Source organism: Microtus oregoni, unplaced genomic scaffold (genome assembly GCF_018167655.1).
Source record: "Microtus oregoni isolate MIOR12 unplaced genomic scaffold, Mior012 000057F_ref0000458, whole genome shotgun sequence".
NCBI lineage: Eukaryota > Metazoa > Chordata > Mammalia > Rodentia > Cricetidae > Microtus > Microtus oregoni.
Window position 1 is genome coordinate 2,277,516 of NW_024543833.1, and position 17,925 is coordinate 2,295,440.

Genomic DNA, 17,925 nt, shown 5'->3' on the forward strand with positions numbered 1-17,925 from the left:
TAAGTAGAAATAACAAAAAGACTTTTCTACCTAGCTGTATTTCTCCCTCTATGACATACTTTCCTTTTAGAGAAAGAACGTTATGTACCGCAGGCTGACCTCTAAGTCACCAAGAAGCTGAGGACTTGAGCTCTGGATCTCCTTTGCCTTCACCTCCCAAGTGCTGAACTACAGGTGTGCACCACACACCTGGCTCAAGTCTGCTCCTTTTTAACAAGCAAAAGCATTTGGAATGTCATATGCTATAAATATATCCTTCTATGATTTTTTATTTATTTATTTTTTTGTCCTCTTGCATGCCTGTGCACCACAGATGTGTCTGGTACCTGCCGAGGCCAGAAGAGGGCATCAGATCTTCGTGGGACTAGAGCTATATAAATGGTTGTGGGATGCCCTGTGAAAGCTGGAAACAATCCTGGCATCTCTGGAAGAGCAGCCAGTGCTTTTAGTTACTAAGTCATTTCTCCAGCCCAAATCTACTCTTATACAGTTAAAAATAACTTCTAATGTATTTATGAAGTTGTGTAACTATCCCCAGTATTCAATTCCAGAACACACACAACCCCCAAATGAACTCTCACAACTCTGAGCAGGTTTGCCAGGCCCTGGCAACCACTAATCTACTTTGTATTACACTTCTTGGTTTTAAACTGGCCCGCACTCCCTTAAGGAGGGAGGGCAGAGAGCAACAGAGCCCTGAGGACTCTATCGAGGGACCAGAAAAGGGGTCCCCTTGCCCCTTGCATTCTACTCATTGGGCAGAAACTTCCCCACCCTTCAGTGGTGGACTACCTGCTGTTTTTAGCAGCTACCTTACAGAAGGAAAGGGTAAGACTATTTTCCCAGCTAAATGCAAATCAGATGCACATTTTATTTAGTTAGCTTTGCTGATGCTTTCCTAGGCTCTTTCTGCCATGGCCCCGTCCTAGAGAAAGATGGACTTGGCTAAGAACCCAATGGAACAGTGCCTGTGAAAGTGCGCTTCCTGGAGTCTAAGTCCCTTGCCCACCCCTCCCTCCCTATCATCAATACAAACATCTCAGAATGTAAGGCTTTGTGTGGGCTTTCCCCTTAATCTGCTGGGCACTTTCTCCCGACTGCCTCCCCTGACTCTTGAAGGGCACCTCTCGAATTCTGTGTCACGGTTATTTGTGTACTTACTATTTGTCTCTGTGAGCTCACAGTTTTGCTGGGAAATAATTAAGACAGCATTTAGCTGGGCCAAAATCCTTAAATGTTTCTAATTTGAAAACCTCTTACTGCTGACAGATCCACAACTCAAGGAAATTATGAGGGTGGGAGAGATGTGGCTGCAAAGACGTCAAAGCCAGTTTGTAAGGAGCTCGGAGCACAGGAAGCCTGGCTCTGACCTTGGCCATCGCTGTGACTCAGGTAAAGGCCAGGCTGCATGACATCTCATTCGCCCACAGAACAGGTTCACCCATCTCACTAACGTACCCAGGCCTTCATAGCCAATGAGTCATCCCAGGGGTGCTGGGAAAAGCTTTCCAGTATGTTCCTTCCTGTTCAAGGTACCCCATCCTTTTTACTTGCAAACACATTTTGAGACACACCTGCATGAGGAGAGGGTAGTGTGGTGAAGCTGGAAAAGCTAGATGCTGAGAAGAGAATCCTTAGCCTTGGGAAGACGCTCATTCTCCCAGGAGACAAACTAAGATGTGGGTCTGCTCTGAGGTCTGACATCATAAGGCCTATAGAAACATCACTGACTGCAGAGTCCAGGATCAAACATGGGTTCCCCTTTCCATGGACCTGGAGTGCCTAGTGAGAAACCCTTCACAGAAAAGTCTCCCTGCCTATAGTGTGACATCTTTATAACCAGTTGCTTATTATAGTTGAATAGTATTTTATTGACCATTCAAATGGCTGGACCCTCCAGGTTAAACTTTTTCTGCAAGTGTCTTTTAAAGGGGGTGCTAAAAATTAGGACATTAATTCTTCAGTGTAGGAGAATCCCGTACAATAGAGGGCACACTGTAACTTTGAACCATCACTTATCCCTCACTGAGACATGGAACAACAACAAAAAGCCTTCAATCTCTGCAAAGACATTTGCTATAGAATATATGTTGAGCTTTGGTTTAGAAGGCTTTAACAAGCAGCCATTGGTGTCCTGCAGTCATGTGGACCCTTTCTAGTCAGGTGACCATGCTATGTCTTCTCTCACTTGGGATAGCACTGTGCCTCATTGGCTGTAAAGCATCCATTCTGAGGACGGCGTGACATGGAATTCTGTCTCATATTAGTAGCAGAAGCAAAACACTCTGACACTAGGACCAGCTCCTGACAGTGCTCTACAGTGCATCAGCCACTGTGGAGGTAGGTTTCCCCACTTCCTTAGCCATGACTTTCTCCCTGGATCCCAATGCATATGCTGGATGCCTCACTGGGCTTTCTAGTCTTCAACATCATGCTTCCTTTTCAGAAATGGCTTCCTTCACCTGTACTCCGGCCTGGCTAAACAGTCATAGTTGTGTGTGTGGGAAGAGCTGAGGGCTGTGACCGCTTCCAGACTAGGCAAGCATTCATCAGAGCCTTCAGTCTGGAGAAAGGCCCTCTTAGAAATGAGCTCCTCAGGCCTGAGGCCTTGAGGGATAACACAGCTGCTATGAATGGCACAGAAAATGGTTCCTTGGGTTGTTTTGGGTCCAGGTTCCCATCTGGAGCCTTGAACTGGATTTGACCATCATCATGTGAGGCTATTCTGCAGAAGAATGTCTGCCTGCAAGGTCATCTGTGAAGTGGGGTGAACGGAGTTATCAGTAAACTGGGGCAAGCAGAAGAGATAGGCTGGCCACAGCTGCTCCCCTATGAATGAGGATATTGGTTTGATTATATAAATCCTCAGATTGCATCCCGAGACAGATTTTGGTGTGATGCTCCAAGTCAGTCCCTATGATGTCAGACCACAAAGAAGTTGCCATGGTCAGTGGTCTCAAGGACCCTTGAGAAAACTGTGAAGAATCCTTCAGGGTAGGATTAGAAGTATAACTTATACTATTGGCCACTACAAGAGCCAACACACCCTTAATTGTTTCCATCTGGGAGGACTTGATTCAATCACATTTTTTTTCTGGGATTTGTTTCCTCATCTATAAGATGTAAGTGATACCACTTCTTCTTGGTAATCTCAAGAGTCAATGTGATCTTTCCATAAAATGGTGCTGGGATAACAGCATATCCAAAAACAAACAGTGAAGTTGGATCCCCTATAAAAATGAAAATGTATGTCCACACAGAAACATGTATATGTCTAGGCATGTGGCACACATTTCAATGCTTGGGATATATACATATACATATATACATATATATATACATATATATATATATATCCTATAATTTTAAATTAGTTTTCCCACCTGGGTTGGGAAAGGTAAAGTCGAGAAAGCTGAAGTCTTTTCAGCAAGCACTGCTCATGGTGGCATATTCCTATAGGCTCAGCACTTGGAAGGCTGAGGCAGGAGGATTGCTAGCAGTTGAGGCCAGCTTAGGCACTACATGAGTCCAAGGCCAGTCTGGGTTGCAAAGTTAGACCCTATCTCAAGATAAAAACCAGTACAGGGGTTCCAAGAATAGGATGAGAACTGAGTTCATGCAGTTTTGTTTGACTTTTTTGTACAAACACTGCATGTCTGGGGAGTCCTCCCACACCTGTTTTGGTTGAGCAGCATCTGCCTCACAGCTGTTTCAGTTACAAAGCTGAGAGAGAGCCTGGAGATGGTTAATTGCACAGACACGTGAACCAGGGCCACGGGGAGCTGCTGTCTTACACAGTCCATCCATCATCTTTCTCTATGCTCTTTCCGGTGAGCATATTTCTTAGCTACTGCACCGCGCTTCGAATTCAATGGCACATTTTCATTATAAGTCAGCTTCCTAGAGAGCTGTAATTCTCAGGGAGGATAAAAGAAGACAGCCACCCTGAAGCCTGTGGGAGAGGGGGAACCAGAACACCGCTGCTGGCCAACCATGCCACACATGTTCGCACTGGTGAGATTGGGGAAATTTCGCGGTGCTTGTTTTGCCTTCATTTTCACATAGGAGAAAGAATTCCTTCCAAGCTATCACTTGGGTGGGTGGAAGAATCTTCCAGGGCTTGAGCCCCTGGAAGAACTCCATGGGAGAGTCCTCAGTTGTCTGTAATCCTGGACTGTGCTCTTCCCTTCCATTTCTCATGTTTTGGTGACTCAGAAAGAGAAACACAGGAAGATGTTACAAGCTGGACTTCCCACATCACAGGAGCCCACTGACAGATGAGGCTTGGGAAATGCTCTGCAGTTACTTAACAAGCCAACTCGAGGGAAATCACTCCCCTGTGTGAGTTCTCAGCAGCTGGGGAGGGGAATCCTTTTACAAGGGGAATCCCCATCTGCTCAAATCCCTCTAGTCCCATGGAGGTCTTCTCAAGTCAGGTCAACAGAATGACTGGCTCACAATGGCATGGCAGATGCTGGAGCTTGGTGTGGACAGAGGGATGAAAGGGGATTAGGGTCCACCTGTAATAGAACGGGTGATGCAACTCCAACTCAACACTAACCAAAGTGCTGCTTTCTCTAATGTAACATTTCCATGGTAGTTTGGGAAGGGAAACCTCTCTTGGACCCTTTAGCAAAATGTGTTAAGGCAGCAAATGCAAGTAGGACATAGGAAGCAAGTGTTGGAATCCAAGTCCATGCATTTAAACCATAGCTTTTTGCAACATGTCCTGTAATACCAGAAACACATCCTTTCTTCCCCGCACCTCCTACAATACCTGTAATTACAAAAAGAAAAGGCGCGGAGATACCACAATTACCTGCTGGAAAGAGCTCTTAAACAAATAGGACACAGGAAAAGATATATATTAGGTGGGCTGGAAGAGGCCAGCAAGTTGTGGCATGCCAACCCTGCTGGCGGCAGCTCTACCTGCAGCTAGGTGGACTGAACTGTCAACGCCTCTTCAGTGTGGAGCTAAAGAGTCAGATGCATGGGTCCTCTTTGCTGCCCGAGTGAGAAGGTGGGCACACCTAGAGAGTGATCACAGACTAGCAGCTGCAAGAGGGCACGAAGTTGGCAGAGAATGCCTGCCACCGATGGAGGGACAGCTCCTGCTGTCTCCCCATCAATCTGAGTCTTTGCTCTTCAAGGCCCAGCTGAAGGCTCACTCCTCTGAGAGGCCCCAGCTTCTCCCGTACATACTACATCCTTGCACCTGTGTGTGCATGGTTCCCTAAACAGCTCAAGCTCGTGGCTTTAGCTTTGAGCTCCTGGTGGGAAGCCGTATCTTCCCACAAAGGTCTGGATGCTTTCAAGAGAGGTATGGAGAGAGATTGTGGGAGAGGAGCAGCCTACAGAGGCAGAAGGCGGTTCTCATTCTACATAAAGCTCTCTCTCGGGAGACCCCAGAAATAAACCTTCCCCCCATCCACTCTGAAAACAGACTGTGTTGTAGGACAAATGCTGTAGGAATGCAATGGCACTCTCTGTCACTATGATTTCACGTGGCAAGGCTGTGTGAGATCTCAGCCAGTGGATCAGAGGTGGCAGGTGGATACAGAACAGTGACCGTGAGGACATAGAGTTAGCCATGTCAAACACATTCATCCTCCTCCTGATGTCCAAGGAGACACTTTCGGAGTGATAGCTTCTGAAAGTCATTTGTCCTACCACAAAATTATTCATATAGAAAGCTCCTGGTGAAACAGGTGGTTCCTTTCACTGAGAGAGGTCTTCTCCCAGTGGCCCTATCTCTCCTAGATTATCTCACTGTCACATGTTTTTCCTGTGCCTTCATAGCCTGACACAATCATATTGTACACACTTCCCAAATTATCCATAGAGATGATGACCTCAGGTTTGTCTGCTCATTCAGGCCATACACAGCATAGGCACAGCATACGCATGTCCTCGAGCTTCTTACACAATACCTCCAAACAGTTTTCCCTGAGATAACTAACATAGTTGGTGTGTGTGAGTGTGTGTGTATGTGTGTGTGTGTGTGAGAGAGAGTGTGTATGTTTGTTTATATATGAGTGTGTGAGAGAGCATGTGTTTGTATGTGTGTGTGTGAGAGAGAGAGAGTATGTTTGTGTGTGTGTGTGTGTGTGTGTGTGTGTGTGTACACTATGTGTGTTTTGTGTTGGGAATTGAACCTAGGACCTTATATATATAAAGCAAGCACAGTATCACTGAGCAACACCACCAAGCCTTTTTATACAACTTGTAAACTAAGCCTACAGAGTTTGGGGAACTTTAGGATGCTGACTTGAGGTCACACACTTACAGGGATTTCACAAAAAGAAAACGTGAAGTTTTTCTCACACTCCCTCAGATCCTTATGCTCCCACACAGGCTATGTGTGACGATAGCCTTTGTTTGAAGGGGAGTACTTGATTGACTTGAATAGTACTGCTGGGAAATAACACAGTACCAGCAAAAGGGTGTTGATTCTAGAACCAACTCGATTGCTGGCTGGCGACTCAGCAGCCCACGTCCTTCTGTGAGCCTCACTGGGAAACATGCTAGGTTACATTGTGTCTTTTCTACCTGTAACACAGAGATGTGGTCACACCATAACATCCTTTCTTTCAAGCTAAGTTTTTCAAGGAAAATCTGGCCACAGCCCATTCAGTTGGTTTGCTGGCCACTAATGAGTCATGGACGATTCTGAGAACCCACAGGCTAATAATGGCTGGACTGAAGATGCTCTTGTTAGATGATGTCTTGGGGGCCCAGCAGATGCAAGAGCCAGGAAAGCAACACTCATAAAAACGTGACTTGGAAGCTCTTAGGCCCTCCTCCAGTTCTCCCGATGAATGGAACTGTAGAGTCTGAACCCAGGGCCTGGGGGCAGGCACGGAAAACCTGAGTGCTACTGTGCCAATCAAAAGGTAATGCCCAAACTGCAAGAACAGACAGGAAAGTGGGCGGAGTCTCTAACTGCTTCTGCTCTGACCTTCAGATGGAAACAGGAGACAGGCCCCCCAGGACACTGCCTCTGCTTCTCAAGGGAAGATCAACATTACCCTGAACAATTGCCTACACCTTCGTGGCCTGGAAAAGCTGCCTAGATGCAGCAGGTTAGTAACCATGCTCACACTTCGCAGGTCTATCAGCGATTTCCCTTCCCGGCCTGGCATGTGGGAATTGTTTATGGGTAATTAGTCACAGGGTATGAGACTGGTTGCTCCACTGCCTGGGAAAGTGCCAGATGCAGAGAGGAGGGAGGCCTGGGCTACCCCCACACTGGCACATCCAACCCCCAAAGAGAGGGATCTCAGAGCAGTGGATCCTGAAGAGCAGACTCCAGGGTGGCCACACCACTCTCCCCAGTCTTGGCTGACAGCAGAAGGCATTTGGCTTCCACGACATTATGTGTGCCATATGACTTTGGAAGAGCCAGTGAAGTAACCACCCATTCTCCATCGCTGGGCGAGTGAGCAGAGGAGAGTCACGGTCTTAGTGTGGCTTCTCCAGCCTATCATGTAGTTCTGTGGCATATCCACAACACAGGTTAGATCATGAGAGCCATGTATTGTGTGTGTGTGTGTGTGTGTGTGTGTGTGTGTGTGTGGATATACACATAAGGGTCAGAGGTTAACGGTAGGTGCCTCTCTTGATTGTTCTCCACCTTATTTCTTTTCTTTTTTTTTTTCTTTTTTAAAATGTGTAGCCCAGGCTGGCCTCGAACTCGTGATCCTCCTGCCTCTGCCTCCTTCAGCAAATCCTACCGGCGTGCGCCACCACAACCGGCTATTTCTTTTCTTAGTTCATTTAGACACATGGTCTCTGAACCTGGGCCTCACCAATGGCTAGAGGGGCTGGCCACTGAGCTCCAGAGATCTGCCTGTCTCTGGTGCCCCTGCCCCCAGCAATGGGTTTACTGATGATACTTCTGATGCTGGGTTGCTGGAACTCTTGAGTAACATCTTCCCAGTCTCCACAAGAGCTATTCTTAGCTAGGAGAAGCAGTACTTTCTGCAATAGATCTGATTTCACACTGAAAGGTGAAGAGGCCCACACTAGGTGAGACGACAGGTAAAGCGTGCTAGCATACTCTTCTGTTTGTTTAAAGATTCACTTATTTATTATGTATATATTGTTCTGTCCGCATGTATGCCTGCATGCCAGAAGAGGGCACCAGACCTTACTCTAGATGGCTATGAGCCTCCCAGTGGTTGCTGGGAACTGAACTCAGGACCTCAGGTAGAGCAGTCAGTGCTCTTTACCTCTGAGCACTCTCCATTCCCTCAAAGAGGAAATTCTATCACATGTAAAATACAATACAGAACCTCAAGGATATCAGAAAATTGGCCAGTCACAAAGAGGACAGGTACCACATCATTATACTTAGATGAAGTATTTAGAATTCACCCAAAGACAGTATGTAGAAAGACTTAATGTCTTTTGGTCAAAGGGAGAAGTAGAGAGGGCGACTGCAAGGGCTGGGGCAGGGATTGGAACGCAGCACCACAGTGTGATAAGGTTTGTCCCATGAAGGCTCCTCGGTTAGAAGTTTGGTCCCAGAATGGCAGTGTTGGGAGGTATTGAAACAATGAGGCAAGCAGGGCTAAGGGGGATTATGGAGAAGTTGTTAGGCCAATTGAGTTTGACCTTCAGGGGACGGTGGAACCTCAGTTACTCTCCTTCTTCTTATTGGACAATACTTTTACTCCTTCCTACATAACCTCGGGCTTTCAGACCAGAACTGTGACCAGCATAAGGCCGTCTGAAAACTGTCTGCATGGAGAGTCTTGTTCACTCAGGCATTTTGTTGCAGTAACGGGAGACAGACTAAAACAGCCAACTGTCTTGAGTGCTTTTAGTTTGACATGATTAAAGGAATTGAGATGTAAGAACAGCTACACTTAATGCCACTGAACTGTATAGCCGAAATAATAAAGACAGTAAATATTTTGTCACCATATTTTGCCACAATACAATGGTGGAAAAAATGAAGGATAAGACTGAGAAGCCCATTTTGTAGCTCTAGGTAGCCCATCACCCAGATCTGAGATGCCTCCTCCAAGCCTGGTCCTGCTGATTACCATGTTTTCAGGCCAGGCTGAATTCCTTTCTGTCAGCCTCCTGTTTGGGTCTTCAGGGTGCAGGAGCTTTGGTTGAGGCTGTACCAGGTTGACTGCACATACCATGGCTCAGGGGGGCGCTATACCCTGCTGCTCTCCAGCAGCCTGAGGAGGGCATCACTAGTATCACTGGTGACATTACCTGGATGGGTAGCCGGCTGCGCTGATCCGAATGGTTTCCAACACTCCGCAGGCTCTGAGCTGCTGCACGGCTCTCTTTGGGTCGAAGCTGCCAAGTAAATACATACCATGAAGGGAATGCTGGCAGGTGAGAGAGCAAGAGAGAGGAGGGAAAGCACGCTGCTCCTGCAGCACGTGAGACACCTGCGGCCACCAGCTACAGATGGCCACACACAAGGTCGGGGTGAAGCTCAGAGAAAGGGCGGAGGAGCCATGCTAGCAGTCTTAAGACTGTGCACATCCTTAATCCCATCTTTTTCTTTGCCCACGTGCCTCCCTGAGGTCTGCACACCTGTCCACTCTCTAGAGTTTGCCCTCAGTTCTTCCCTCCACACAGACTTTCTAAGAGCCTGTGTGTGAGGCGAGGAGAGAGAAAAGGACAGGGCTCAGTGGTGGACACTGCAAGACATGCTGTGAGTTCCATGGGGAAGCAGGTGCTGCAGGGAACTCTGGGGAAAGACAGCAGGGGACCAGGACAGCCAGAACTCTTATTGAGAACCAAACTGACTCAGAATTAGTCACTCTTTAGAATTTGCTGAGACTACTGTTCCCCTCGGAGAAGATCACGCAAGCCCTTTCTTTCTGTCGGTGGCTCAGCTGAAGCCAAGGGCTATGTTTCTTTCGTTCCTTGTACTCTGGAGATAAAAGAACAAGACTGAGGACCTATGAGGCCCACAGCCTTGGAGAGCACAGTGCCTTTGACCAAAACCCTGGTGAGGCTGCAGGCGGCTGGCTGGCCCTGGTAGATGAAGACAGGTGGGACCTGCAGCAGCCCACAGGACAAAGTCCGGGTATGCCATCAGCCACTCTCCCTGACACCCTGGTGCTCTCTTATGGCTGCACAGCTCACCTGGATTCTGGAAATCCAAGGATGGAGGTGACCTAGGGATGACCACCCACATTCCTTCTCTATAAGAACGACTGTTTACTCATCTTTGTGTGACCCGCCCTTGGCCTGGCTCAAATAACTTTCTCATGCTGTTTGCCACACAAGCCTCCCTTGTGAGTCATCACACTGGCAAACGGTGCCTCTGAGCTTGCATAGCTTCAGAAGACATCTTCCTGGAGACTGATGACGCTAAGCTGTTACTGGGTATCAGGCACGCTCCAAGTCCGTGTAGGTCCTAGGTCTGAGAATACATGTACTCTCCTTCAGGCCCATTCTTGTTTCTACCTCCTCATCTCCCTCACACTGCTTGCTCCACCCCCAACCTGGCTTCTCTAATTCTCTTCCTGTTTATGCCAGCTCTAAATGAGAGGGCTTCAGGTCACTAGTGATATTGTGTGTACAAGGGACAACTCAGCATTGAATTTTATGTGGTCTTGATGAGAGCAGTTACTTGATAACTTAATGCCTCTTGTAAGGACCAAAGCTCTACAGTGTTAGAGGCTTAGAAGACAAAGGGAAACACAAAGCACCCCCCTGGAACCTACCCTTTCCCAGGCCATGCCCCAAGGTGCTTTTGTCCACTTTGATATGCAGCCTGGTTCTGGGATCAGACCCTTGATTTTAGGTGTGAGGGCTGCTCACAATCCTGGGAAAGCCCTCAGGGGGCAGCTCTGTTCCTCTTAACTCTAGGGCAGTCAGCCGGAATAGATGCTCTGTTAGATTTTTGTCCCAGGGCTCTGTACCCAACCACTACAACCCCATTCTCTATGCTACTTTCTAGAACCCATAGAGGTCGCCTGCTTCTGCCTCCCAAGCGCTGGGATCAATGGCGTGAGCCACTATTGCTCGGCTCCTTCTTCCTTTTTAAAAAGGGCCATTCTTTTTCTTAGCAGCTCACACCTTTCCTCACTCTTGTCCATTCTGTATAACACTTTTTGACAACTATACACCCCAGCTCTGAGACCCGGCCCTGCCGTGGTGGCCAGAGCATGGCTTGCGGAGTGAGGATACCTCATATCCTAAGGCAGCATGGTGATATTCTGGGAGAACTGTAGGGTGGGAGAAGTCTCTCATGGGCCCTACACACCATGCCTGGAGCTGGTCTCATCAGAAAATAATTCTCGAGAGGGCTGGGCTCAGCAGGGAGCCCACTTGGGAAGTGACTGACTGGCCAGCAGATGACTCTGTAGAGGGCAGCAAGGCTGAGCCCGCCTAGTTCCCACTGATTCTGAAGCAGGATAAGGAGGCTGGGGTGGCTACACCTGGAGGCACTTACTGGAAGGGGAGCTTTTCGTCATTGGGCTTGATGCATCGCACGTAGTGTGGCGTTGTGGCGTTCAGAGTCTCCATTAGGAGATTTAGGGAAGTGCGGAACTGCAGGGACAAAACCAGGCATTAGTCATATTTAACAGTCTGTTCAATGCACTGTGAAGAAACACTAGCATGCCAGTGACTGCTCTGTCCATGGTGGCAGCAGAAATCACTATTATTACGACAATTAATTCAAAAGGACAGAGAAAGGAAGACATTCAGTGACCGACACTTGTAATTTGCTGAGCAAAATTGAGTCCTTTGATAGTAGGGCTCTTTAAAATAAATGGGTGAGGGGCTACTCCATAATGTGCCCAACTCCCACTGATAGGGGTGGCAAGAGATAAAACATGAGTGCTAAGAGACAAGAGATCTTCCTACTGTATGTTAGAGGCCTGATGTCTCTAAATATGGGGAACGCGGTTGTACCGCCTGTACCCAAACATGCGGGAAATGGTGGGGTTTACATAAGACGTCCCAAATCGACAAATCCAGTAGGTGGGATTACCAGGGCCTTCTCTTTGGAGACATACGAGAAAGTGAGCTCTTCAGTTGGATGTTCCCTGGTTTATTTAAGCCCCCTCTTCCCACTCTATCTGGAGACCTTTAGTGGGACCCTGCTTCTTGTCCCCATCTTTTTTCTGCTGGTCCCTTCCACGCCAGCCCTGCTACACAAGCCACAGGCCTGGGACTAGGACTGACCTGGTAGCCCACGGATTTCTTATGCTCCTTGTTGGAGACCTTCACGGGGGGTCTGGAGGAGCGAATGTTGATCTTTGAAGCTGATCGATTCTTAGCTGTGCTGGTGGCAGGAACAGAGTCCTTGTCATCATGGAACAAGTCAGCCACTAGTGGGAACTAGACACAATCACAGGAAGAAGGGTGCAAAGGAGATCTCTTATAGTTTAATGTTGTCCAGATTCTTCCAAAACAGCTAACAGATATTTCTGAGAAATGAAAGCACGAATCCACACAAAGCCTTGTGCACCCGTATTTGTAGCAACATTGTTTATAAACGCTTCAATGTAATGATTACCCAAACGACCACCATGTGATGAACGAATAAAGAGTGATATATTAATATGATGGAGTATTATTCAAAAAGGAATGAAGTCCTCACACATGCTACAATGTAGCACAGATGATGCTACATGGGAAAAGCTACATATAAAAGAAAACAGAGATGTGAGTCTGTTTAGTCAAAGTATCTGGACATCACAAAGTGCCCTACCGGGTGCCCAAGAGGGACAGGCATACAGCTAATGACTGCAGTTTTTCATTTTTGAGTGGTGAGAATATTCTTGAATTTGTAGCATGGTTACACAACTTGGTTAGCTTACTGAAAACCACTGAAGTTCGTATTTCAAAAGGGTAGGTTTTACGGTATGTAGCGAGTGATACCTCAGTCTTGAAAAGGGTTGGAAAAGGTTGTTTTCCCCGGCAGTGTTATTAAGTGTTCACCTACAAAGGCAGTTTCCTTGCGGTGTACTGAGAGACTGAGATGGGCATTCACAGAACTATGTCTAAATGTCACTGTTTTCTAACACTTATTGCTGGATCTTGTACCATTACTTGGCCCAAGTCCATCAGCACAGTGGGGTGGAGACTGTATCTACTATAGAAGATGGTTACCAGGACCCTGTTATGTGGCCCCTGTGTTATGGTGACAAGGTGCTAATGGCACACAGAGTGTTTGTTCATCAAGACTCTCATCCTGATGAGGACACATGGGCCCTCATTCCCTGAGAACATCAATGCTGGCCTAGCGCTATGAAGTCTCCAGTACACACCTGACAGTGGAGAGAGAAATGAGTGTGGAACGTCTCCTTTGTCAGTCCTGGCATACTGAATCTTAATGGAAAAAAGGCCAAAGGGCAATGCCTCAGATTCTGGGTTCCTCTATTCCACTCCGCACTCTCTCCCTTTAAAGGTCACTTAAATGCATGAATCCCCTCCCCTCCCATGTCTGGATGCCCTGGGCTAGCACATCGGATCCCATCACTTTTCAGAAGATACTGTGGTACATTCATCAAGTTGCTTCCCCTGATCTTCCTGATCATGAACATCATGTTCCTGGTCCACGCTTCCACCTTTGCTCACTGGGCTCATCCTCCCTCAAAAATCCTATCTTTCGTTCTGCATGTCGTAAAGCCTGTCTCTCTGGGATCAGTTCTGCATCCCTTGTACTTTCTCCCAATACACCCTACCCACTCCTGTGTATCTCATAGACCTAGTCTATAGCACATAGAAGCCATCTTGGCCTATGATGGGCCTAGAGCCCTAATGTTACTGAGCCCACGGTATCCTTGCTGCTCCTAACACAGGGATAAAGGCAATATGATATTACCCATGTAAGCACTTTACACGCCGGTGCTGTGCTTTCACAGAGTCTGCATCTGCTACTCGTCTTGTTGCTAGGAGAAAACACCCCGACAACGCAACTCCATGAGAAAGCATTCGTTCAGGCTCTCAGTTTAAGCGTTTAGTCCATCATGGCAGGGAAGCCACTGAAGGAGGAGCTTGAGGTAGGTGGTCGTGTTACATTTACAGTCAAGATGCAGAATGGCAAAGGCTGCTACTCAGGTGGAATTCTCCTTTCTATTCAGTTCAGGATACAAGCCTGGTAAGCATGGAGCTGCCCACGTCAACTAACCCCACAAAGGTAAGCCCTTGCTGGCATGCCCAGAGACTGACCTAATCAATATAACCCTTCACGGGCAAGCTCAGGAGCTTGTCAGCTTGGTAATTCTAGACCCTGTCAAGTTGACATTCAATATTAACCACAACACAGTCCTAGATGCCCATGAAACCCACGCAACATGCCTGGACATTGCATTAGAGTCTGCAGGAGGTCCTAGCTCATCTCAGCCCTCGTAGTCACACGCTTGACAATGCGGTCACGTGAGTATGTGACAGTATCCAAATAAAGCAGCAAGATGGTGCTGGTGGCACACAAGAGCTGAACTTGAGTGTCAGGATCAGGTGACACAGCTCATCCAAAGCAGGCGTTACAACCCTTTTAGGTAAGGATCTTGAGTGGCAGGCTGAGGTGACTGGGGCATACAGCAGACTAGTGTCCATCTCATCCCCTTAGGGCTCCTTGCAACTCAACCATACCCAGAGTGACATTAAACCACTGGCCAGAAGTTGGTGTGTGCACACTGCACTGGGAGGTCCAGACACTGCACAGCAAGCATTCGCTAATCCCATGCAATGACCTCTGGCGTTCATTGTATAGTAACAAGACAGGCATAAATTCTGAAAAATAAAGCGCTGATTTTCACCAATCGCTAGGCCTGGCCATAGGTGTGAACTCCTGAGAGGATCAGCACAGGTGTACCCACCTGCAGGTGCAAGGTTGTGATGGCTAATGTTCAAAACTAGTACTCAAGGCCTGTCTCTTATAGAAAGGATTTCAAACTAAAACAACGGATATAAACAACTATTTGACTCTTAGGTGCTATAAGTTTATGGTCCAGCATGGAAAGTGAACACAAACACTTATCGATTACCCACAGGATTGAAAGGAAGATGACAGAAAGATGTCCTAAAGGAAATGAGAAAATGACAAAGTTGGGTAAACCAGAGGTCTGTGATGAGGAAGCCAGGAATGAGTTCTCTTGGGGGATGGGAGGGTTCTAACTTGCTTTCTGTTGCTGTGATAAACGTTATGCCAAAAAGCAGTTCAGAGGGGGAAAGGGTTTATTTGAGCTTACAGGTAGAATGTTAGCTTACCGTAGACCATCATTGAGGAAAGCTGGGGCAGTAGCTTGGGGACAAGAAATTAGGCAGCAGGAACCAAACTAAAGCACATGGGGGATTGCTGCTCACTGACTTGCTCCTTTTAACTTGCCTAGCCTGCTTTCTTCTCCAGCCCAGATCCACCCAACTAGAGATGCCCATAGCACCATGCTGGGTAAATGGGATATGTGATGGGTAGAAAAGGATGTCTCAGGGGCAAGGACCTGCAGGGATGGAGCTCAGTACATCCAGGAAACTGTTAAAAACATGAAGTCAGTACAGGTACAGTGTGCTTGAGAGGGAAGCAAGAGGGACCAGCTGGTGAAGGATTTTTATTTATTTATTTATTTATTTATTTTGGATTTTTTTAATTTTTAATTTTTATATTTATTTATTTATTTATTTATTTATTTATTTATTTATTTATTGAGGCAGGGTTTCTCTGTAGCTTTGGAGCCTATCCTGGAACTAGTTCTTGTAGACTAAGCTGGCCTCGAACTCACAGAGATCTGCCTGCCTCTGCCTCCTGAGTACTGGGATTAAAGGTGTGAGCCACCACCGCCCGGCTAGGATTTTTATTTTTAATCCCAAGAGTAATATGATATTTAAGGGAACAAGTCAAAGCAGGTGGTAAACAGTACTTAGACTGTACCATTCAAGCTTCCTCCTATGTGGTCCAAGTACCAACCACATCCCATTCTACAGGTGAGGAAACCTGAGGCTTAGGGCCCAAGACCACAGAGCTAGTGTGAAAAACCAGATAACAGGAGTACCTACTCACCAACACGCACTGCTCACAGAGGGGCAGCTACCTGAGCTCTTCGGGAAAAGACCATTGCCTGTAGCTCAGCTTTGAAGATGCTGTAGCCATGACCAAGGAGATGCTTTGCCCATTCTAGGTGGAACCAAGGTCAGCAGAGTCTCTAAACTTGCAGACCTCTGAGAGGCAGTGCAACATGGCAGGAGGAGTGCTGAACTAGGGTCTGAAGCCTCTGTGGCCCATTCTTTATAGCCCTTTGCTCAGGTGTGAAAACACAGAACACAAGCCTGACAGAACCCGCTAACTTATCATCCCCTGTACTCTCAGGTCTTCTCACCCCAATCCCTCCCTGTTCACTGCTTCTTGGAAGTTCAAGTCTCTCTGCTGCTGTGGTCCCTCCTCACTCAGTTTATTTTCCTGCCTCTTGTGCACCACAAGCCATCCTGGTATCCACAGACACTGTCTTCCTTTCCGTTCCTCCTCAGACATGTCTCAGGAGGCTGCCTTGGGCCTCCTCCTACACTGCTGAGATGAATCTTCAGAGACCATCTGGAGCCCTCCTTGCAAAGTCCAGGGTTATGTTATAAGTGGTGTGGCTTCCTGTCCTCTGGGGGTCTCTACCCACTGACCCATACTTCCTTTTTAGAGGTCTTTTCAGAGACATAGCAGTTCTACTACCTGCTAATCTTTTTTGCTTTTCAGTTCTCCAGGACTCTCCCCTGGTCCAGCTTCTGACCCCTCCGCCCTCTGCGCTCCTGTCTGCCAGATCCCCACTGGGTTATCTAACAGGCATTCCTTGCAGACTCCTTCAAGCCTGACTCTCCAGTCTGGAGCCCTCCCATCACCATGATCCCAGTTCCAACTGTCTACTTTGCACCTTCCTTCCTCTGACAGCATTCTCACCCACTGACTGCTGAAACTGAGGGCAGGGACCACGCCATCTCATCCAAGTCTCAGGTTCTGTCATAGTCCTCTCCCTGTAGGAATCAGAATGTGGCTGCCCTCCTTAAGCACCACCTAGGCTCTTTTGTGAACCACGATTCAGACAGATTTTACCTACAGTCCAAGCTCTCTCTAAATGTAACCCTTACCCAGAAGTCCCTTGTTTAAAATGTGTGGGTCCTAACTTTCCTGCAACAGAAAGTCACCACAATATGCTGAGAACACAGGGACAGCAGGGACAGAAGACACTGTAGGCAGGGGACTGCCAGTCCAGAGGCCTCCTACAACTCTACCTGAGTGTCCAGGCATATCCAAGCGAGGGCATACCATTGCCCAAGAACGTCTACAGGGACATCATGGGTGTCTACGTCTTTGTAGCATTGGTAAGGGTTATTGATCTATGTCATTACACTCTATGAGAGAGTTAATCTGCAGAAGTCTTTAATAGCTTAAGCGAAAAATTTGTTAAGGCCTATAGTTGGGAGCAAATATCGAAACTTCGATGTCAGACTGAGAAATAAGTATTTAAAATTTTCAGCCCTTTATTCTTAGGCCAACTCAGAGATACCAACTCTCTATCTAAGGGAGATTGGAGTCTACAATGGTATCACACATTTAAAGGGCTTGGGATTTGTTTCCAAAGCTATGCTTTAATTGCAGATCTCTGCTATGGAGATTGCATCTGGGAAGGAGAAGCAGGCTTCATATATGCAGGAAATGTTTCAGTGGTCATAGAGAAAGATCCAGTTGGATATGAGACTCAAAGGCCAAGAGGAACCCTTATATAACCCTGGATTGTAGGCAACAGCAAAAGAGCCAGGCAGAAAATGCCTGGCAAGACCTCTCTTCACCCGTCTCCCAGGAGACACTTTACCTGGGGACGCCCCAAATAGAAACAAACCTGAAATCCCAACAAAATTCCAACTTGACAAAGGACTCAAAGAACAAAATACCCACACTGCTGGGAGAGGCAAAGAAGAAACTCCAGGTTTGCCATCAGAGCTGCTGACCAG

The 17,925-nt window shown here is 47.3% G+C and overlaps 1 protein-coding gene across 4 annotated transcripts in view; it reads right to left on the bottom strand.

Annotated features, from left to right (window-relative positions):
• Positions 1 to 17,925, bottom strand: part of Myo5b (myosin VB) — a 279,722-nt gene that overhangs the window by 67,142 nt on the left and 194,655 nt on the right. For all 4 annotated transcript variants that reach the window (XM_041639124.1, XM_041639122.1, XM_041639123.1 and 1 more), the window contains exons 15-17: positions 12,172 to 12,327; positions 11,435 to 11,532; positions 9,232 to 9,318 (exon numbers count right to left, since the gene is read on the bottom strand). In XM_041639124.1, coding sequence (XP_041495058.1) covers positions 9,232 to 9,318; positions 11,435 to 11,532; positions 12,172 to 12,327 — 341 coding nt within the window. The remainder of the gene's footprint in view (positions 1 to 9,231; positions 9,319 to 11,434; positions 11,533 to 12,171; positions 12,328 to 17,925) is intronic.